Source organism: Cavia porcellus, unplaced genomic scaffold (assembly GCF_034190915.1).
Source record: "Cavia porcellus strain 051 isolate PalLab524CR breed Dunkin Hartley unplaced genomic scaffold, mCavPor4.1 scaffold_4, whole genome shotgun sequence".
Classification (NCBI taxonomy): domain Eukaryota; kingdom Metazoa; phylum Chordata; class Mammalia; order Rodentia; family Caviidae; genus Cavia; species Cavia porcellus.
The window spans coordinates 120,230,691-120,253,234 of record NW_026947487.1 but is presented as its reverse complement, the minus strand read 5'-3'; the positions used below and the strand labels follow the sequence as shown (position 1 = coordinate 120,253,234).

Below are 22,544 nucleotides of genomic sequence, written 5' to 3'. Positions count from 1 at the left end.
TGGGAGGGGTGGAGGCGGGGTCTGAGACAGGCACTGTGCCCCAGTTTTAGTGAGCGTGGTTTCATTACAGTCGCCCCCGCATCCACAGCCCGTGCCCAGGCCCACTCTGCCTGCCCTCCTGTGTTGTTTTCCCTGGATGCTCGTCCTACCTGTGAAGCCTTCACACCAGGCAGGAGACTGACCACAACGACTAACAATAGCATAGAACAATTGTCTCTGTGAACAGCGGCAAAAGTGTGGGAACGTATCCATTGTTCATTTCTGGATTCTCCATTTAGTGGTTCGGACTGGCTGGCTGTGGGCACCAGAGACTCAGATGAGCAGGACCATTGCACACAAGTTCTCTGTCGATAACTTTTTTTTTTTTTTGGTACCAGGGATTGAACTCAGGACCTTGCCCAGCAGGCGTTTATGCCACTGAGCTAAACCCCCGGCCTCCTTCCATACTTTTTGTAAAAATGGGAACATTCAGTTGGAGAAGCCTGAACGCCCCTCACAGCCTGCAGCCTCAGCCCCGTCCAGAGACCCTGGCCTGCGGGGGGTCCAGGGCTTGGCTGAGTCTGCCCGGGAGAGCCCTTGTCTGGTGCTGCCCCCTGGTCTCTGGGGTCACAACCCCACAGCCCTGCCTCTGCGTGTGTGCGACTCTCTAGGATATGTGTCCGAGGCGGGGACCTGGGCCACCCCGGGTGTGCACGCCCCTCTGAGTGCTGGCTCCCAGGTGCTGGGGTCTGGCCCTGCTGTCCAGAGACCCCAGCCCTTCAGGCCACGTGCCGGCCTCTATCCCAAGCCTTTGCCGAGTCGGGCGGGACAATTTTTCTGGTGTGTTTTAATAACGTAATTACAGGGAGTATTTTTAGGTTCCCTCTAACGGCCCGGCAGGGGTTCAGCTGTTTACCAGGCTCCAATCTGCACACTGTTTTTCTCCCTGAGTATATATAGCTGGGGCCGCATCTCCATCTTCAGGGTCAGGCTGCAGAGGCCGCCTCAGCCTCCTGTGGTTTCCTCTGCCATTGAATGGGCAGCTAAAACGGGCACAGGGCGTCTGTAGGTCCTCAGGGCGTGAGGCTGGCATGGCTGCCCAGGCCCACAGGGACTCACAGGTGTCCGTGACCCCAGGTGTGCACCTCCTGTGTGCCTGGAAGCTGCCGGACTCAGCCACCTCTCTGCAGATCTTCCTGGGAAAAGTGAGCTGTTCTAGGCGGTGGACGGGACCAGGCCTAGGTCCTGCTAGGTGGCCTGAGGAGGAGGAGCCTTGAAGACTGCAGGTGGGGGCTGGAACCCCCGGACCCGCTGTATGGGCCGGGCCCTCGCGGCCTGACCTCCTGGTGGCCGTGTCCACCACCGTGTGGGCAGCGCTGTGTGCTCGCTGCCATCCCTCTCACTTACTTGATCTCCGTTTATGGTTAAAGCACTGTTTAGCGCAGCCCATCACCCTGACACATTAAAGGGGTGTTAAAGGGAAGCCTGGCCGGCCCCTCCATCAAGCCGGCCTGACAGCTGTTTTTATTTTTCCGTTTCTTCTCTGGCTTGTCCGAGGGCCAGCAGTGGTGACGGCGGCCACACACCAGGCCTGCATAAGCTCTGCACCAGCCTCCCTTGCCTCTGTCTGTTCCTTCTGGGGCATATTTGGGCTCTAGGCAGCAGAGGGTCCCCACGGGGTGGGGGGATCTCCAGCCTCGGTGTGAGCCTGGCCACTGAGTGTGGGGTGACTGACCGTGGGCTGGGGGAGGTGGCCTGCGGCTGCACTGCACAGTGTGACCTTGTGGGCTGAGCGACCCTAGTGCCCCATCCAGTGTGAGCCGGCTCCACGGCTGGGCCTTGCTCCTTGTTGCCCCCAGCTTGGTCAGGCCATGTCCAGCAGCGATGGTCACTTTGGTCCAGGTGTCTAGCTCAGTGAAGCTTGCCTAGCTCTGCCAGCCCATGTGGCTCCAGACTCGGGGCATAGTGTCCCCACTGCCCTGCCCAGAACGCTGCTCTTTCCTGGTCCACACCTACCTGTACCATGCAGACGCCTCCTGCCCAGCTCTGCGCCTTGCCCACCCTGCCCAGGCTCTGGCCCTGCTGCCCTGGTGCCCACCATTCGCTGGGTGAATGTGTCTAAAAAACCTGGCCTGGGCCTGGCCGCTGGTGCTCTGGGGTTCAGATGAGGGAGCAAATATGGGGCCTGGTGTTTTCCTGAAGAAGTGTCACCAAGAAACAAAATGAGTGGCCTTGAGGGGGAAATTAATTGTTTATTATTTATTTTTGGCTTTCAGAGACAAGTCTTGCTGTGTAGCCCAGGCTGGCCTTGCATTTGTGGTGAGCCACCTGTCTCAGCTCCCAAGTGCTGGGCTCACAGGTGTGCGTCACGTTGCCTGGGTTTTTCTTCGCAGTGCTGGGAATGGAGCAGGGCTTTGCGTGTGCCTAGGACACTCCCTGCCCTTTAAGCCCTGCTCCTGGGCTGAGCAGGCTGCTGACTTTCTAGTTGACCATCCCGGAGCATCTCGGAGCATCCCACCCGCCGGCCCTTCCCTCCGCAGCCCATGAGGCTCTGGTGTCTGTTTGGGGTTTGGACTTCAGCGTCTGACTCCCAGACCCAGGTGGCAGCGCTTTGCAGGTGTGTTCAGCCCTCCGGCGACCGACTGTCTCTGTGGGATCAGCCCGTCTCCCCGTACACTGACTGTGTTCTCCTGGCTCCTGAGGGGGTGGGGCAGATCGAATGTCTGACCCCAGAGGCATCCACAGCCCTGGCTCCTGCCGAGGAGTGCAGGGTGGGTGCCCAATGCCCTCCAGCCTGCCCTGTGGCCTCAGAGCTGGTTACCCAGTGCCAGCTGAGGTCGAGACCCTCATCTGGGGTATGACCTATGAGGTCGTCCAGATAGTTTAAAAATTGGGTCATGCGTCCTTTTTTTTTTCCTGTGGTACTAGAGATTGGGCCCAGGGCCTTCACACTGAGCTACAGCCCGAGGCCTTTGTAACCTCTTATTTTATTGCTGAATTGCCCGGGCTGGGCTAGAACTTGCCATCCTCCTGCCTCAGCCTCCCAGAATGTGGGCTAACAGCCGTGCACTGCTACATCCCGCCCATTGTTCGGAGGAGCCATTTTAGGGCAGGTGCTTGGAATTCAGGGGATCCCTGTTGGCCCTGGTGGCTGCCCTGTCCCCTGCATGCCCTTCAACCTGGCCCCTCCTCAGGGCCCTGCTCCCTGGGCCTCTGTCCCCTCTGCCAAAAACTCTAGTCCCAGTGACACTGCCAGACCCTGGTGCCCAGCTGCTCAAGGCTGTACTGTGCACTGCCTGTCCCCCTTCTGCTGGTCACCCCAGTTGCTGACCCGGAAGGGGGTGATCTCCAAGCACTCCAGCTGCGCCTGCCCGCCTGGTGCTGTGTGTCCTGTGGGGTGCGGGAGGGAGCTGAGGTTCCAGAGCCCGGTGTCCCAGCCACGCCCCGAGCTTTCTCTCTCCCAGTGCTGTGGGCAGGGCGAGGCTGGGTCCAGTCAATCCCTTGGGTGGGAGGGACTGTCACAGGTGAGGTGGGCACACCTGGGCCCAGAGGTCCTGCCGCCCAGTCTTGGTGAGGGTGGTGTCACTGTGCCATGGTGGCCCTGCGCTGTGCTCCTGACCAGGCCAGTGTGTGCAGACCTTCCGGGCCAAGGAGAACCCGGGCCCAGGCACCAAGATCAGGAGCCAGGGTGGCTCTCGGTGCAGGGGGCCCTGGGAGCGGGTGGGGTGGTGGCACTGTGGGCCACGTGTTAGGATGAGATGTGGCAGGAGCCCCAGAAGGGCAGCCTTCCTTGAGAGCAGGGCCATCGGCCCAAGACTGTTTGTTCTGTGACCTCTGCAGGGTCCTCTGCCTCAGTTTCCTCGTTGCGGCAAACAGTACCTTCCGGGGCGTGAGTCTGGCCGATGCCAGGCAGAGAGCCAAGGAGGGCAGGCATGACAGGCTCACCCCCTCCAGTGCAAGTCCCTTCCATGGTCCTTGCCAGCCTCTGTGCTCAGCGCCTGGGCCTCCTCTGGGGAGGCCAGGCTCAGGCGGAGGCCCTGCAGCTGCCTCCTGCCGGCCCGGACCCCCTGCCTGTCCTGCGTCCCTGCTGCCCATAGAGAAGGTGGCTCGGTCAGAGGCAGAGCCCTCAGCCTGAGGGCCAGCAAGAGGTGGTCACAGCGGGGGTGGGGAGGCCATTGCTGCTTCCAGGGACAGTGGCCCCAGCTCCCTGCCTTTTGGGCTGGCAGGCCAGGTCCCTGGTCCCAAGGCGGCTGAGCTGATCTGAGCCTGCACTGCTGTGGTCCTGTGGGCACTGCCTGGGCCCCTCTGGTCCTCCGTGGCGGGGGGTGCCCACAGGCCTGGGCTTGGTAAGGATGATAGAGGAGCTAGAGGGGGACAGGGAAGCTGAGTGTGCCCCTGTGTGACCTTGGGACGTTACTTGTCCACCTGCTGTGGACAGGGCACTGCCCCCACCCCGTCCTTGGCCACTTGCATGGTTTCATCCACCTTGCCATCCTGAGCTTGGGGTGGCAGCACCGGCTGGCGTCCCAGCGATGGAGGCTGATACCTGGGGTCAGCAGAGCCATGTCCCCACCCCTGCCAGGGCTGGGCAGCTCCTGGCCTCTTCTGCGCTTGCTGCTGTGCTGCCTGTCTGAGCCACGAAACCCCCTTGTTAGAGGTGGCTCTGGTTCCTGGCCGGTGCCCAGCAGCGGGTGTCCAGTGCTGTGACTGCTCCATCGAGGGGACTTCCCTGCCCCCATTTCTTCACCTGTGAGGAGTTGGAAGCTGAGTGCCTGTCCCGCCCAGCCTGTGGCTTTTGGGGACAGCGCTCACATGGCCGGCTGGACATGAGACGTCTGCAGTCACCCGTCTCGGGGCACTAAGGCAGCCACGCTCTCACCCTCGGGTGCCTGGTGGCTCTGGGTTGGGGACGCTGGGGCATAGGGCAGATGGATGGGGACTTGGGGACACCCAGTATCTGTTGGCTCAGCCACAGGCGAGGACCGTGGCACTGGCTGAGTCTTGAGTGGTCTGAGCCCCAAATGCCTGGCTTCCTGGGCTGCTGGATGCAGGGGACAGTGTGGCTGAGCAGCCTGGAGTCCACTGTGCTGGTTCCTGGCCTGGCAAACTGGTGGCCTCCACAGCCTCGCACTGGGCAGACGCCGCCTACCAGGCAGCCTGACCAGGAACTCCGGCCAGACACACGTCCCTGCCCCAGGCCACCCTTGGTCTGGAGGGCGGTACGTGTTGGTGGCCCACTGGCCCTGTGGGGGGACACCTGGGGGTCATCGGTGCCTCACTGAGGGGCCTGGCCATGGCTGTGAAGCCCCAGCAGAGGCCCTAGTGCCCTTAGCCACCACTCAGAGCCTCCCCCAGTCAGTGCTGGGAACCCAGGTGCCGTGGTCTCGGCCTGCCCGCAGGGGCCCAGGAGCAGCCCCTCTACCCCCCTCCTGCTTGGCCCAGGACACCTGCTTGTCCCTGGGCGCCCGACCCTCACCTGTTCCTCTCACAGCCACCCTGGGAATGAGGAGGGTGCCGGTGGCCTGGCCGTGAGGACCTTTGATCTCACCTTCCCCGAAAAACATCCACAGCCCTTTTTCGTTTTACGACCAGTTCTGGCTCAGTCCCTCGGTTGCCCAGACAGAGCCCACACTTGCCACCCTCCTGCCTCAGCCTCCAAAATGCCGGATGTCAGGCTGTGCCACTGTCCGCTTAGCTTTCATCTCATGGAGACAGCAGCGCCTAGGCGGTGAGAACGGCCGGGACTTCTGCGGGTGGCTTAGCTTCACACAGGTTCTCGTGGGGCAGCCTGGAGGCAAATAGTGACGGCGTCCCCACCTTACAGATGAGGAAACTGAGGCCCAGGGGGCCTGGGGCACTGACACAGTGGCGCAGGCCTCTGCGCTGTGTGGACAGGGTGGCAGGGGAGAGCCAGCCCACCCCTTGCTGCAGGAAGGGGTGCATGGATCCAGCCTCCTCTGGGGACGCACAGTGGCCGGGTGGGGACGGGGCAGGGGAGGGGCTGACTGCGCCAGGACGAGGGGAGTCCCGTGGGGGCCCCCAGCATGGCTCTGGGGACCCTGGGATGCCTGCCTCGCACTTCGCCGTGAGGGATTAGATTAGTTTTCCATAAAAACAGGATGTGGCGGGTGAGCGGGCCGTCGTCTCTCTTGCTCTTTGTCCAGGAACTGGCCATGCAGCCCCGGCCAGGACGGTCCCTGTCCCCACCCCGTCCCCGGCAGAGCACAGCCCTCTCTGCCCTTAAGTGGCTGCTTAATCTGTCCCTTCTCTGGCCAGGAGCTTATTACACTGCCGGAGCCAGCGGGCCCGGGGACTCTGCCGTCAGCCAGGGTGGCAGGCAGCGCTGGGTACCAAGCTATGCCAAGCCCAGTGCCTGCAGAGCAGGAGCCTGGCCCCTGCCTGGGCCTTGGAGGACAGGCCATTCCCAGGACACCCACCAGTACCCCATGGGCTCTGCGGAGAGGGCCTGTGGGCATGCTGGCTGGCAGCCGTGATGTCCGCAGGATGCAGGAGTTGTAGGGACCGGGGTCTGGGTCTGGGGAGGCTGTGAGCCCTGGGGTAGGGGTCGCTGGCCACTTGAGAGTCCCGCTGTCAGATGCCGGTAGCTCTGGGGGTACAGGATGCACTGGGGTTGGGTTTTGCTCTGTGATAGCTCACAAGGAAGATCTGTGTTTGGCTCGGTGGGGTCTCCTCCTTTTTTTCCCTGCTGCTGTGGGGCAGGGCTGGCAGGGCTGACCCTCCTGGCTGGGTGGCGCTGGCCTGTGAGGTCTGTGGTCCCCAGGGGTGTCCTCCCTCCTGGGTCGCTGAGGGTGACGAGGCTTGTCCTGCACACGTGGTGCCTGCCCGATGGCTGAGAGCTGGTGACACACCACGACACAGGGACACGGAGGGGGTGGGTTTGCAAAAGGCCACTGGGCCTCCGCATCACCATCACTGTAACGGTCACCGCTCGCCTGCAGCAGTGCGGCTCCTGCCCTGGCCTGCCTCGGGAGCTGGGCCTTAAGTCCAGTCTCCAGTCTCTGGAGCCTTAAGTCCCCTCCCCCACCATGGTCACCGCACACTTAGGGACACTGTCCATTCCAGCCCCACGCAGTGCACAGCAGGGGCCCGAGCCTGCCTGGGAAGACCCAGGACAGAATTCCAGAATTCCAGAGCGTGAACGAGCCTTCCTGGGAGGACTCCTCTGGGGAGGATCCAGGGCTGAGCAGTCAATGGCTGGTCCAGTCGGGGCTGTCCCTAGGCATAGACACCCGAGCCCCAGCAGGTGGCCGAGCTGGGGGTCAGCACTGCCTCAGAGACTCAGCAACCAGGAAAAGGTGGAAATGGAAACTGAGGCTGTGCCTGCCCCACTGAGGCCAGGTTCCAGCCCAGGGAGGTGGCAGCCGTCGGGCGGGTCCCTGACCCCAAGTGACCAGCCAAACTGACCACTGTGTGTGCTTGTTTCCCTGTCCCTGTGCCCTCACCCCGCCTCACCCACAGCCACATGGCTGTTCCCGGCAGTCGGGGGCTCCAGCCAGCCCGACTCATGGGGTACTGGGGGTCCAGCCTGTGTATTCACTGTCTGTGACTGTCTGTCTGCTGGCTTTGAGGAATGGGCTGCTGGGGTCGGGAGCCACAGCATTGCACCCAGCAGGCAGCCTGGGCCGTGGGCACAGCCAGTGTCCACGCTGCCATCCACGTCCCGGGGCCAGGGGTAGCAGCTGGGTACTTGGGGTCCCACCGAAGTCTCCAAGTGAACCTCATCTGAAGAATCCCCCACACTGGCATCAAGATTGGGGTTTGGGCAGCTTGGGGTCCATGGCGGGCTGAGTGGGCCGGCAGTCACGCCGTCTGGCCCACAGGCTGGTTTGGGTGCCCATGCTGGAGCTGGAAGCCCGTGTGTGTCCCTGCCCTTTCCCCAGCTCAAGCGCTATACAAACCTGGCACCCAGATCACACAGAGGCTGTGGAGTCCCCAGCCACAGTGGCCCTTGACTGCCTGCCCCTGGAGAAGGGGTCCCTGAATTCCTGTGTTGCCAGTGGGGAAGCTGGGACTCCTGGAGGGGCTGAGCTCGGTCAGACACTGCCTCCCGCCCAGCCCCAGCAGCACGGGGACTTCCCAGCTGAGATGCGCAGGCTTCTCTCCCCACAACCCTGCCCAGGCGGCCAGGTAGCATTCCTGTCCAGATGCCACAGAGGCCCCAAGAGCGGCAGCCTGCACCCAGGCCCAACTGGACGCCCAGCATCTGAGTCACTGGGCGGGGCTCTGAGTCAGCACAGCCTCCTGGGCTGGCCAGTGCTCCCAGGGACCTGGAGCAGTGGGAACCACAAGGCCAGGTCCCCTTGCTCGGGCAGGGCCTGGGCCTCACTTGGGGACAGCAGGCTTCCCATGCCTCTCCGTGGACTTGAGCAGAGGCCGGCCGGACAACTATGGGTTCAGAGTTGATGGTTGAACAGTATCCAGTTCAACAGTGTCCAGTGAACACTGGACACTGAGGTTGAGGTGATGGCCAGCCTTCCACTGACCACCTGCTTCTTCATGGAGGGCACAAGCCTGGGGCATCTGGATCCAGGCTGCTCGCCAAGGAGGCTGGTGATGTGTCCGGGAACCCACATTAAGGACCTCAGCCCCACAGGGTGCTTCTGAGTTCCCAGGGCCGTGTGCCCAGGGGGACCTGGTCTCCCATGAGTCCTGCCAGTTGTGGGCTCCGCCCCTGGGCCTTTACCTTTGATGCTGCCGCCTGGACTCCCCAAACCATCTTCGGCCACCAGGGCCAATGCCCCATCCCCTCACCTGACCCCCGCTATGTTCTAGGTGTCCAACTCCAGCTCACTGTCCACCCGAGGGCAGGACTTAGCTCTCAGCGCAGCCCTGCGTCAGGGCCACAGCTGGCCACAGCGCCCTGCCTATGTCCGCCGGTCCTGTCCCTGTGGATTGAACTGGATTTGCAGGGTGCCAAGCACCGTGCTGAGTCTGTGCAGCAAAAGACACTTGACTGGACTGTGCAGCCTGTCCAGTCCTGCCTGTCACCCAGCACTGCTCACCGGACAGCTCCTGTGTGCTGCCTGCTGCATCCCTGCACTGACCAAGTCCCTCCCTCCTGATCCCAGCCCCTGTGTTACTTTCCTTTTTTGGAACTGGGGATCGAACTCATGATCCCATGCTGACCGCCTTTCCTGTGCTGCTTTTCATGTGACACAGGGTCTCACTAAGCCACTAAGTGGCCTGGCCCGGGCTAGGACTTGTGATCCTGCTATCCTCTTGCCTCAGCCTCCCAGAGTTCTGGGGTGACAGGCGAGGGGAAGGGCCTTGCAGGCTTTGGTATTCGTGGGGTGCTGGGCCACTGATTCGTGGGTGTTTAGAAGGAGCTGCGTTTGTTATTTGAGGGTGGGTGGCAGAGCTGGGCCCAGCCTACCTCCTAGCCCAGCCCCCGTGGTGGTGCTCTGGGCAGCTCCTCTGTAGCCTGCAGGGCCCCGAGGCAGAGGGACGTCCGGCCAGGCACTGGTGTTTTGGGGAGCTCTGCCTGCTGGGGCTCTGTAGAGTGAGGTGCTGGGGGCCAAGGCTCACATGCAGCCTGGGCTCAGGTGGGGGCTTAAGTTGAGAGGCTCTGGGCAGTGTGTCCCCTGGCTCCTCCACCCTCGTGGCGCCGGGTGGGGCTGTCCCCTCAGAATCCTGCCCCTATTAGTCCGGAATGTGGGGGCGGAGGCACAGGTCAGGGCAGCTGGCTCTGTTTACCCGTGGCTTCCTGCCAGCCCTCGAGTGCGTGGCCTGGGAGGCTCTGGAATGTGAGTCCACTGTGGTCAGTCACCTGTGCCGCTGTGGGGGACACTGCCCACCGTGACCCTTGCTCGGCCCTGCCCCTAAGCCACACACTCTGCTATCTCTGGCCCGTTACAGCCCTTGGCCACCCAGGAGCAGCAGGCCCTGATGCCCCTCGATCTGGCCCAAGAGCCCAGAGCCCTGTGGAGCAACAGGGTCATGCTAGCCCCGTCCTGGCAGCTTGGCCCCGAGGAGCCCTGCCCACCAGGGTGGCTGTAGAGCTCTGAGGGGCCCCAGGGCCCAGGCCAGCCTGCGATGGCCCAGGCATCAGGAGCCATTTCCTCCCTTGTCCTGTTGGCCCCCAGCTCAACAGCTGGGCACCGGGAGAGGCTGAATCATAACCTGGAGATCCGGGTGCCTGTGTCCCTCCCGCCCTGAACTGCTGGCAGCTGTGTCCGGGTTGGGCTGACTGGGGCTGCGGTTTCCAGGAAGGACCCGGACAGCAGTGAGAGCTGCGATGTCCACAGCTGGCCCACTGGGCCTCAGTTTCCCCATCTGATGACTGGTGTAATGGGAGCCCCACCCATCTTTATGCAGGCCACTTGGCCCTGGCTTTGCTGCCCATGACACTGCCCACAGGAGCATCTGGTTCCCTGCAGTTAGCAGCTCTGCAGGGACCTCTGCACCATGCCCAGGAGTATCCTGTCCTTCAGAGGAGACCCTGCCTGGCCTTGCCCTGTGGGACTATGGCTGCAGGTCAGGCAGGGGCCATGGACAGGGCTGCCCTGTGGGAGGCCAAGGGTGACCACGCCACACCCCAAGTGGACACTGATGTCGCTAGTGTCTCGGGGTGGCAGAGCCCTGGGGTCCTACCTCAGCCACATCCTTGGGCCCCCTGGCTGAGAGGGAGCAGCCTCTTTTCAGGGCTGAAGTCCAGGGGCACCATCCAGCCTCGGCCTCCCCCACTACCTGAGGTGGCACAGGGAAGGTGGCCAGGTGAGCCCTGCTGCCCATCCTGGGGCTGGGGTAGAGAGGGGGTTGGTGGGAGCCTGTGCCACAGTGCTGAGGGCCCCCACTGGGCTCTTCTTGTCCCCTCCCAAGTTCGGGGTCCAGAGGAGGCTGAGAGGGAGGTCTAACAAGACCCCAACATGACCCTGCCCTTTCATGGCCTGCCCCGTGTCCCCGCCTCCCATCTGCTGTTCCTGCCCCTGCGTCCCTTTGCCTGCGGTTGGTGACCAGAATGCTACAGCCCCTCTCCACCTGCGTCTCCTGGATGATCAAGCCCACTGCCCGCCTTCCCGTGGCCCTCCTGGCCCGCCAAGGTTGAGGTGCAGGGCAGCATGGCCTTCGAGGGCCATGGTCTCCGAGCACCACTTCAGGGCCATGCATCCTCCTCCTCGGGTCCCTGTGCCGAGGCCACCTTCGGCCATGGCCACTTGCTGTGTCCCTGGAGCTGATTGCAGCCGAAAGCCAGGTTGTCACGATCTCCTGCATAGGTCAGATGAGCTGTAAAACCACATTTCTCGGACACGGTACTGATGAGCCCTCCTACAGGGCCCAGCCGGGGCTGCTGGCAGGGCCCCCGCCACGCGCCCACAGCTATTCAGGCCACGGTCTGTGCTTGGCCCTCTCCACCAGCTTGGTTTTCCCCTGTGGAGTGAAGGGGCTGAGATGTTAAGAGCTCTGCCAGCCGCAGCCTGTGTGGCCACGATCTCGCCGCACCCCTTGCAGCCACCTGGTGCCCTGCAGGGCTGTAGGCCGAGCCCTGTCACAGCTGTAGCCAGTGCTGGGGTCCCAGAGGGTGCTGGGACCCTGCAGTAAAGGGGGTTGGGGAGCGGGTGCTGTGGGGACCTGGCCCTGGAGAGCTTGTGCTCAAAGAGTGGACACACAGGGGGTCCAGCTGAGCAGGTAGGGCATCCTCGGAGCGCGCTGATGGTCTGCACTGAGTGGGCCTGGGGAGGATGGGTCACCTAGCGTCCCCGGGCCAGGTCGTGCAGCCCCCAGCCCACCATGTTGGGTCTGGGCTTGGGTTCAGTCCTGGGGGAGCCAGTGTGGCCTCCCTGGAAGCACAGGCAGCGCCAGCAGCTACTGGACACCCCGCCCGTGTCCCCTCGGCCCTGCTCTTCCTCCTCGCCCGCCAGCCCCACCCCCGGCATGGCCCGAGCGCACTGTTTATGGCTCTGGCCGGAGCCAAATAAGGCAGAGAGCGCCTGGGGCTGGGCGGGCTGGGGTGGTGGCGGGGCGGGGCCGGGACCCCTGGGCTGGCAGTGGTCATGGCTCCCCAGCCTTGTTTTCGGGGGAGCCAGGACCCTGCCAGGGGCAGAAGTAGCTGGGCAAGGCCTGCCCCTGCAGCTCCGTGCCCTCCTGTGACTGCTGGCTCCACAGCCACCCGGCTCCACGGCCACCCAGCTCTCGTCTGTCCTCGTTCTTTCTCAGCAACTCAAGTGGCCGTGCAAACACAGACACTGCAGAAAGGGAGATGTGAGGGGGCGAGGCACCTGCGGGAGGGGACCGACCCGCCGCACTGCCCGGCTTCTCACGGGCTCACCCTGGCTAGACCAGCGGGCTCCCATCCAGGACTGGGGCTGAGCAGAGCCCTGCGCCGCAGCCCCGGCCCTTTCTTGGTGTTTATTTTATTTTGAGACAGGATCTGCCTAAGCTGCCGAGGCTGGCCTGGAGCTTGGGACCCTCCTGCTTCAGCCTCCTGAGTAACCACAGTGACTGGCGTGCCCTGCTGCACCCTGCCTGTTTTTGCTTTAATTTTAGTTTTTACACAGAAGGAATCTTTCTTTGCTTCCTCTTGACCCGTGTTTCAGCCCAGAAGTAACTTTGCCCGTTGGCGGAGGGGGCCCAGTGACACTCCGTGACTGGGTCTGTGGGGACAGGACTGGCCCTGGCCTTGGTCTCCTGGACAGGGGTGGCCCAGGATTGGATCAGTGGTGGTGACTTGCGGGTGCCCACGCAGAGGGCTCGCCCACGGCCTCACACCACTGGCATAGGGCTGTCCTGCATGCGGGCTCTGGGGAGTGGACTTGGGCCCATCTTGCAGGTCCAGGCCTGCATTTCTCGGGAACCCATGGCAGGGCAGATGGTGCTGTGCGCCCCAAGCACTGTGGCCGTCGTGGGCCGGCAGAGCTGGGCTTCTGTGCGGAGCCATGGGCCTCAGGGAGCCGGAGCCCGGGCCTGAGCAGAACGAGGCCAGGACACAGATAGGACTTGGCTTTGGGGAGCAGCAGGAGGTCAAAGTAAGGTCTAGAGTGGGAAGAAGGGACCGCGTCTCCCTCGGGACAGGTGCCATGGCTGCTCCCAACGTGCACAGCGTGCTCGGGGCAGCTCACGGGGCCCTGGGGAGTCCTGTCCTGCTGCTCTGCCCAGTTGCCCTCTGCTGCCCTTGGCACTGGATGCTGGCCAGGCCTCTCCATTTCCCGTGTTTTGATTTTCCTGTTTCAGCGTCCATTAAAAACTGAGTGATACACATCAGAAGTGACCATCTCTGTACAGCACATTTACACTCCCCCTGGCTTCTCCCTGAACAAGTGGACATTAGCTTCTTTCAAATCAAGTGCCAACGAGCAGATCCTGAACCAGGCAGGGTGGCCCATGCCCGGAACTCTAGCACCCTGGGAGGCTGAGGCAGGAGGATGGAAAGTTCAAACCCAGCCTGGGCCAGTTAGCAGGACTCTGCCTCAAAGCTGAAAGGGACAGGAGTGTAGCCCAGTGCGAAGGCCCCAGGCCCAGTCCCCAGAGCCAAAGAGGGCATAAATGAAAACAAGGGGGAATTGGGAGGTACCCACCCCAGGGAAGAGCTGGGGCACAGGCACTGAGGGGCGGCCTGCACCGCCTTCCCAGCCGGGGAGCCAGGGCCCAGCCTGGAGTTCAAGCCTGTTCTGGTGCAAACAGAAAAGCAATCAGAGTCTGGGGTTTCATGGCCTTTTTTTCTAAAATGTATTGTTTTAGTAAATATGCTATAAAAACAGGCTAAAAAGGTGTTTGTGTTTCTGTTTTGTAGTACAGGGATTAACCCCAGGCCTCCTCACTGAGCTCATCCCCAGCCCTTTGTTATTTTTGTACTTTGAGACCGGATTTTACTAAGTCGATAAATTGCCTGGGCTGGGCTACAATTTGTGACCCTCCCTGAGTGCTGGGATGACAGGCATGCCCTACCACAGCTAAGCAAAGCTTTATCTTTAGAGCTCTGTTTAAATTAAGAATTTCCAGCCAGGTATGAGATGCTGCACCTCTGTCATCCCAGCACTCAGGAGGCTGAGGCAGGAGGATCACCAGAGTTCAAGGCCAACCGAGGCTACACAGTGAGTTCAAGACCAGTCTAGTTACTCCGCTTCTTTTTTTTTTTTTCTTTTTTAGTACCGGGAATCGAACTCACGACCGAAAGCTTGCAAGACAGGCGCTTATGTCACTAAGCTAAATCCCCAGACCCAATTACTCTGTTTCAAAAAAACCAAAGCAAATAAATACATGCAAATTCCATGCTCACCATGCCTTCTCCCGCAGCGGTCCCCTCTCGCCCTGCAGGGCGTGCGTCTTTGCCCACCTTTAGTGAATGGAAAACCCGACCCCTTCTCATCTGTTTCTGTCTGCCAGGTGTGGTGGTGCACTCCTGCGATCCCAGCTCCTGGGGGCTGAGGTGGGAGGCTTGCAATGTTCAAGATCAGCTTGAACTACATAACAAGACCCTGTCTCAAAACACAAAAAACCCAGCAACAGCAAAAAAGACTCCTTTTGATATAAAGACTAATGTACATCAGACTCTCAAAGGATTCTTGGGAAAAGCTTTTACTGCGACCCAGAATACTCCAGTTATGTTCTGTGTTGCTAACACTGGTTTCTGGTGCATATGCTTAGCCGTGCACTCGGACTCCGTCTCAGCGAGGTGAGAAGGGGCCTCTGTGTCTCCAGCCGGTCTAACTGTGCACACAGCTGGTGTTCAGCGTCCTTCCTGCCATGTCCATCGCAGCTTCTAAGCGCTGCTGTCCTGCAGGCTTGCGACCCAGACTGGGAGCTACTAGGAGACAAATAAAAGTGGGCGCTGTGCACAGTGACCGTGCGGAGGCGGCTGGTACGGTGTGCAGCAGGCACTGGGGACCTACGCGGCTGCGGCCCAGTGGGGTGGGCGGCCAGTGGCTGTGCGGTGGAGTGTAGGGCAGGGGTGGGCGGAATACACTGACCGCTGTTTCTGATGCCAAGAGAGTTGTTTCCTTGGTTCATCAGCAGAGCAGCCTTTGAAATACCTTGCCGCACCCCGTGAGCCCCTAAGTAGGGCACCGGGCCTGGCGAAGGGTTGCTGTCAGCTGCCAGGAAAACGCAAGCCGGCCCTGCAGCGTGGAACACGGGCATTTCCGTCTAGTGGGGAGGACTTTCTCTGATTTGGCCCTGGCCAGTCCTCAAGGACGAGCTTGGCATCGCTCGTGGTGGAAATCACATGTGCTTGGTTTTCGTTCTTGGAAGAAGCAGTGATTCTTTGTTGTCCTCAGATTTCCTGGCGATGGGAAGAGCAGGGGAGAGAAAGGCGCCTGCGAGGCCTCACCACGTCTGGCCTCCCGCCTGGCCTGGGCTCCACAGCGTTGCCCAGGAAGTCAGGACGCAAGCCTGTTTCCTCCTTGTGTGGGGCTGGGCCTGCCTTAGGCACCTTCTGGGGTTAGCTGCTTCAGGCCCTCGCTGCCCCTCCTGAAGGCCTCACTGCCCGGCCTTGTACCCCCTGTCTGGCATCTGGCTTTCCCTGAACGGTGTCCCTGGTCTCCCCTCTATCCTGGACCCTAGCCCCCCAGGGCAGCCCTGTGCTGGCGTCCTAGGTGGTCCAGCCACGCAGGGGACCTGTGCCCAGCCTCATGCTGAACCTTGATGTGGGCACCTTGCCTACCAGATGCCCCCGTGCAAGGGGGTGGGCTCCCCCAGACGCCCTCTGCTCTGTCCCCACTGGACTTGGGGGCTGCTCCTTGCAGAGGAGGAGGGGCCTGCACACCTTGGTCCCCAGCCTCATCCTTGTCTGGAAGCAGAGGTGTCAATCTCGGCCCTGGTGGGTGCCACCAAGTTCCCTGAGACAGGCCCTGAGGAGCCCCGCCTCTGACCGGCACAGGGCACCGTGCCTGCCCTCCCTCACCAGGGCCCAGGGTCAGGTCCCCCTGTGGAGTCTGCTTAGTGCTGCCCAGCCCTCCCAGTGTGGCCTGTGAGCGCCCCGGCTGGCTTCCTCCTTTCCTGACCCAGCTGGGAGCAGAAGCCAGCCCTGCCCCCGGTCATGCACCTGTCCTGGTGCTTTTGGTCTGCCCTGCTCGGGGTGGGTGCCGTGCCATCTCCGACTGCAGGGCAAGAATGGAGAGGGGCATTCGCCCTTCCTGCTGGCCAGCTGCTAGCCCAGACTCAGGAAAGGCTCTGTGCGGTCACAGCCGTGAAGCCCACAAGGACCACAGGCTCAGTCGCTTCTCCCACAGCTTTGTCCCCACCGACGCCAGCAGGGTCTCTTTCCTTTCTGCCAGGTGGTGGCCAGGGCCAAGGTGCAGCCTCCCCGCCACCTGCCTGTATCCCCCTGGCCATCCCTCTGCCCCTGTCCCTCAAAGTCCCAAGGATGGGTTTAGACCAGCATCTCCACCAGGCCAGTGTTGGGGCTGGAGCCGGGGTCCTAGCCATGAACCATCAGCCCTGGGCCCCTCAGGCTCTGTCTCCCATCTGGGACAAAGACCAGCCACTGTGCTCCTGCCCTGTGCTGGCTGCAGTCACCAGGCCCCGTGGCTGGCTTCCTGTCTCATCCTATACCCCGAGACTGCTGACAGGGGTCCCGGTGACCGGTGTGGAGCTGGGCCCGGCTTCCCCATGTGCACCCTCAGGCTGGCATCCAGGGTTTTCTGGGCACTGCCCACTTGCCCAGCTTCAGCCTCCTTGCCAGTGGATGGCAGGAAGTGGAGTTCAGGAGGCTAGGCAGGGCCGGCCCAGTGCCCAGCCATCCCGGGACCCACCTGTTCCTGTCACACTGGAGCCCTGTGGGGCCCCACCCTCTGGGCCTCAGTTTCCTCATTGTGTGAACCGGGCGTGGCCCCCCTGCATGAGGGGAGGGTGGAATGAAGGGTGGGATTGGGGTACCAGTGATACCCCCAGGGGCCTGGCCCCCAACGATGAGCCCCCCAGGGCAGGGCAGTGCCCCACTCCTGCTCTGACAGACAGCTTTTGGGAAGCTCCTTGGCTCCTGGGTGGAGCAGGTGAGGGAAGAGGCCCCGGCTGCCCCCCAAATCTCACCCTTCTGTCCTTACCTGCACAGAGCTCAGGCGGGCCTCTGCCCACAGCTGCGAGCCCGGTTTCTGGAGCCCCTCACGGAGCTCCGGGGCTGCCGTCTGTCTGTCTGCACAGCCCCAGTTGCCCTTGGCTTTCATGTGTTTGCACTGCTGCGTGCCCCCTCACCGTCCGTGCCACTCCTGGTCCCTGTGACCTGCTTAGTGTCACGGGTTTCCCACGAGCACAGGCAGGGACCTGCAGCATTGGTCCTGGGGAAAAAGTCACTTGGACGGGTGGGCAGATGGACAGATGGGCATCACCTGGCCGGAGAACCCCTCGCCAGGCTGGCGAACGGGCCAGATGCTGGGCAGTGGGGACAGGCCTGGGATGGCCTGTGGCAGGCAGCACCAGCATCTGTCCTGCCTCTCGGGCTCAGCGGATAGATTTCTGTTCCGGAAAAGTAATTGCTGAGAACCTTCAGTGGATCGCCGTAGCCCACAGAGAAGCCTGGGGGGCAGGCGGGAGGCACTTCCTGGAGCAGTTAGGATGCTGTTCCTGAGCCAGGCGTCTGTCTGCACGGCACCCTGTGCTGCAGGCTTGTGCTGCTGCTGTGTCCCTCTGTCCCTAGAGAAAGTGGCCTGCCAGGCCCATTCAGAGTACACAGCTGGCCCTGGCCCTCCCTCCAGGGAGAATTTTGGGACCGATTTCTGTTCCTGAGCCTGGCCAGCTCACGTCAGGCCCATTGCAGGGCTGTGGTGCTCGCACCTGGGGTACGAAGGGGAGGACCACCTCTGGTCCAAGCCTCTCGGGGCAGAGAAGGCGGCACCACCTGTGCTGGACAGAGGCCGAGCCACAGGTCAGTGTCCAGGAGGGCAAGGAGTTCCAATGAGTGCTCCGCTGGCCACGCCCTCCCCACCCGGGGCCAGGCCGGCCCGGCTCCTGAGGCTGCTGTGCCTGGGGCCTGGAGGGCAGGGAAGTGGCAACACTCAGCACACAGCCTCCCCTGCACCTGGCATTGCTGCATGGGCCCCGTTCCCCTGGCATGAGGCTGGGTTGGTCATCTCGCTCCTGGGAGGGGACAGGCTGACCTGTGAGAGGCAGGCGGGGCTGCCACGCTGTGGCTCAGGAGCCTGGCCACCTGGCAGTCCTCGGCTAGCCCTGCAGGCCTGAGTGGCAGGGAGCCAGGCCCTGAGACGTGCGGACTGGGAAGAGCGGGGTCCGTATCCCAGGAAGGACAGGCACTGTGTGGCCGTGGCTCCTCGCTGTGGGAGCGCCTAGAGCCCGCAGGCTATGCGCTGGCAGGGAGTACATGGCCAGGCGTGTGGCACAGGCAGGGAGGGCTGAGGCCAAGGCCAGTCTGGGCTGCAGCAAGCTCAAGGCTGCTGTGGAAACCAGCAAGGCCTCTCTCAAAATGGTCAGAGAGAGAAAGCAAACAGTGAGTTAGGAGAATTGGGCCCGGCTCCCACCTCTGCTGTGTGCACTTTAGCCAGGTCACAGGGCCACAGTGGTGCCCAGCAACGGTGACGTGGACTCCCTGTCCATGGACCCCTCATGGGGCATGGGTGGCCTCGTGGGCCGGGAGGGGCGCGACCGGCCTGCACCCCTGGGCCACCGTGCTGAGCATCTGTCTCCCCGCAGCCTCCCTGGTGCGTGTGAATGCGCTCTCATTGGTCTACCTGTTGGTCCTGCTGCTCCTGCCCTGGCTGCCGGGCCCTGGGTGCAGCGGCACACGAGGTAAGGGGCGCAGGGTGGGGCGGGTGTGGTTCCTGGACGGGGCGGGGGTGCAGGGTACTCTGGGCAGGAGTGCTGACACGACTGGGTTCCTTTCCTGTCAGAGAAGTCGCTGTTTCCAAATCCTTTCTGCTGATCACTCGTCCCAGGGTGTGTGGTGACTCGAGGGGTAGTGGGGGGAGCCCCCAAATCCCTGTTGTCCCTTGGGAAGCACTGTGAGGGTGCAGGCCCAGGGTCCCACCCCGGCAGGGCTGCTCCTCTGTGTCCCAGACCCTGCTGGGGGGCTCAGCACCTGTGGGTTTGGGCTGGACTGGCTGCTGCCCTCCTTGGGCCTCCCTGGGGGGCAGGGTCCTGGTGGCTGGTCACGGCAGCAGGGACAGGACTTCTGCAGAGGACCGGGGTTCTGGTCACTGTGCTGTAGGTACCTAGGGTCTGTGTTGTGACTCTGGGCCAGGCGGGAGAGGTGGCAGTGGCAGGTACCCCAGCCAACCCTCCATCTGTCCGTCTGTCCTGCTTAGAGGCCCTTCAGGGACAGATACTGCTTGGTTTTTCCGGGTGGAGAGAGGAAAATGTGAGGCCGGCTGTGTGGGTGCTCGAGGGTTCCTGCCACGCAGCTGCTGGCCTTGGCAGCACCAGCGGAAGGTCTGATGGGGCTCGGCCGGCCCACATAGGCTGTGGCCTGACCCCCAGCTGCGGGGCAAGGGAGCCGGCATGAGCCCCCGATGGCTACTGGCCCGTGGGGCCAGCCCCGTGCTGCCCACTCATTTTCTAGGTGGAAGGAAGCCCCCTCCCACCTTCCTGCTCCCTGAGAGCCCCCCATGCTCTCACTGCCCCCACAGCCTGGCTGAATCCTGGGAAGCCCCCAGACCTCCAGGCCAGCCAAGGTGCCTGAGCACCCGGGGGACAGCCTGTGTCCCCGCTAGCCAGCCCTGCCCCTTAGCCACAGAGGTCTAGGAGACCCCGGGACCCCATGCTCCCCAGCCTCGGAGCTGTGCAGGGCTCACCCGAGTGGCACTGGGTGAGGCTCTGGCAGTGATTTGATTTAACCCCTCCCTGTCCGCTTCTTGCTCCAGACCTTCTCCAAGTGGGGGCTTCTGGGCTGTGGATGCCCCTTCCTCTGCTGGGGTGATGGGGCCCCCTGGCTGGCCACACCCACACCCAGGAGCCAGGCCCTACTTAATGATGTGTGAGCCCCTGAGCGTGGGCGCCGGCAGCCCAAGGAGTCGGGAGAGCAGGACAGGGCCATGAGGGTGGGGAAGGCTGGGGAGATACAGCCAGGAGAGGGGCAGACACCTTTGAGCCTCTATGGCTGAGTGGTGCATTCGGGGGACACAGGGGTAGCTACTCCACGGGGAGCAGGAGGTCCCCACATCAGCCGGCTTCCTGTTTGTGGCTCCTCCCTGATGAGCCCTCTCCTTTTGTCTTCCTTGGCCAGGAAAAGGCGTACTGCCTCTGGGGTGGGGCACAGACAGTCCCCTTCCCTGTGGACGGTCCCCTCCATGGACGGTCCTTCCCCTGTGGACAGCCTCCCATGGACAGTCCTCGTCCTTGTGGACAGTCTCCGTGTGGACTGTCCTCTACTCCCATGGATGGCCCCCTCCACAGTCCCCCAGGTAGTGAGCAGTGAGCCAAGGCCAGGGCCGAGAGGCCAGGTGGGGGCGGCTCAGAACAAAGGCTGCTGGGCGCGGTCCGCAGCGCTAGGCCAGCTCAGGGCTCAGAGTAACTGGGAGGCACCCAGCTGCATGGGCTCAGCTTGCATTCAGGGTGGCTGTAGGGAACGGAGGGGTCCTTGGGTGGCAGAAAGGCCGTTGCCTCCAGAGCCTCTTTCTCCCCATCAGGCCTAGGGCATCTCCACGGCCACCTGAGGGTCACTCAGCCAAGGGCCATGCTCTTCCCCTGCGGCCCACCATCCTCAGGTCGGCAGCTCCACCCCGGCTCCTTTCCCACCTGATGGGTCCACGGTGCTGGGCCTTATGGTCATGCTATCCCTGCCCCCTTTCCAGACCTCCCACCCTCCACAGTGAGGTCCACTTGTGCAGACACCTCTGCAGAACCACCAAGCTTGCTAGGTCCTTCCTGTGCCAGCACAGAGCTGCAGGGTAACCAGGTCCACTTGTCCTCCTGCAGAGGACCCTGCACCATGTAGGCTATGTGGCCAGCAGTGCCAGCAGAGTGTGGGGGAGGAGCAGGCAGCACCTACTTCTGCTAATGGCACCTCTGCCTGGCACCTGGCCAACTTCTGTCCAGCTCCTTGGGTGGGCACCAGCTTGCAGCCCTTGCCCCTTGGAGCAAGGAGGTTACCCACCAGGCCAGGTCCTGAAGTCGCAGTGCCCTGGGGCCAGGCCATTGTCACTTCAGAGCTAGGGCCCAGCCCAGGATGGGGCTGGCACCAGGGAGACCCCTGGCTGACTCTGCCCTGTGGCAGAGTGCGTGGTGGGTGTGTCCTGCCCCAGGGTCCACGGTCCTCATCCCTGGAGTCTGCTGGGCCATGGCCAAGTGTCCTGTGCCAAGTGAGCTGCCATTGTGCACGGGGCAGGGACGAGAGCACTGCACCACAGAGGCCTCCCTGATGTGTGGTGGGCCCAGTGCTGTGACTGGCGGGGGCCAATCGAGGCCACGGCACCCTGGGGGTGAGCTCAGATCTGGCCAGGCACAGCCACGTGGCCCTGTACTTTGGGGGCTGAATCCCAGCCCTCCCGCTCCAATCCCTGCCAAGTGAAGTGGGATGCAGCTCTGCCAGGTCGGGCTCTGTACTCCGCAGCTCAGGGCGCATCTCAGCCCACAGCCCTTCAGTGCTGCCCACCGCTTCCTGGTGAGACCAGGTCTTGTCCCCCAGGCGCCCCACAGGCCCTTGCTGCCAGCCCGCCACAGTGTGACTTCAGGTTCCTTCTCATGGGAGTTGGGGGAGGGGACAGAGCTCTGCTGCAGAGGTGTAAAGTCGCATTTCCAAGCCCAGCACCTTTTCCTCCTGTACTGGCCCAGCCTGGTGGGCAGGCCTTGCTGGCCCCTCATTGTGTGACCTCGGACCAGCTGCTGCTGTGCTCTGGCCACGTCTTGTGTTGGGGAGGCAGCCATGGCCCCAGGGCTGCAACAGGGTTGAGGGGAGTCTCAGCTCCCCTGCCTGCCCCAGCCCCACTGGGCCGGCCTCACCATGTACTTTGCAGCAGGGCACTCGATCCGGCTCCTGCGCGCCCTGCTGAGTCTCAGCCTGCTCTTCCTGGTGGCGCACCTGGCCTTCCAGATAGCCCTGCACACCGTGCCCAGCCTGGACCGGCTGCTGGGGCCCAACTGTGAGTTGCTGGGGGTGGGCAGGAAAACGGGGCGCTGGAGAGCTGGCCTGGGGTGGGGAGCGTCCGCAGCAGACCTGGACCCCGGGAGGGCCGGCCCCACTCAGGCACTGCCCAACAGGAGCTGTCCCCAGCCAGGATTTATGTCCAGCCCTGGCGGCCCTGAGGACATCTTCCGGGAATGATTTGGCGGCGACAGGCTGGGCTGGGCAGCGCCAGCCTGGGAGCAGCCAGGTCTTCTCGGTGTCCCCCAGCCTGTACCATCCTCCCTGTTGGGGCTCAGCCACACAGCAAGGTGGCACCTGGGGCTCTGGGTGCCCCGTGCCTGTTCACTGGCAGAGTCTAGCTGGTACCTGTGGCCCCAGCTGGGACAGGAACCTGTCCGCCGTCCATCACCCAGAGGGGGTCACTCTGAGCCCTCCTGTTCATCCTGTGATGTTCTCCTGGTATTTTGGGATGAGGCTGGTAGAGCAGGGCACGTCATGGCACTGGCCAGCCAGGGCCAAGGCTGCTGTCCAGAGATACTATCTGGCTGCAGGCCACACTGCCAGGCCAGTGGGCTCAGGCCTCAGTTTCCCTGTCAGTAGA

General features: G+C 62.8%; 1 protein-coding gene and 1 long non-coding RNA gene across 5 annotated transcripts in view; one reads left to right on the top strand and one right to left on the bottom strand.

Moving 5' to 3' along the window:
- Piezo1 (piezo type mechanosensitive ion channel component 1 (Er blood group)) overlaps positions 1-22,544 on the top strand; it is a 46,549-nt gene that overhangs the window by 4,807 nt on the left and 19,198 nt on the right. For all 4 annotated transcript variants that reach the window (XM_013146026.3, XM_013145993.3, XM_013146032.3 and 1 more), the window contains exons 2-3: positions 18,577-18,672; positions 21,837-21,959. In XM_013146026.3, the coding sequence (XP_013001480.2) occupies positions 18,577-18,672; positions 21,837-21,959 (219 nt within the window). The remainder of the gene's footprint in view (positions 1-18,576; positions 18,673-21,836; positions 21,960-22,544) is intronic.
- On the bottom strand, positions 14,496-21,838 carry LOC134475831 (uncharacterized). The gene is made up of 2 exons (XR_010047104.1): positions 16,977-21,838; positions 14,496-15,214 (listed from the first exon to the last, which is right to left on the bottom strand). It is a non-coding gene; the product is annotated as an uncharacterized LOC134475831 (long non-coding RNA).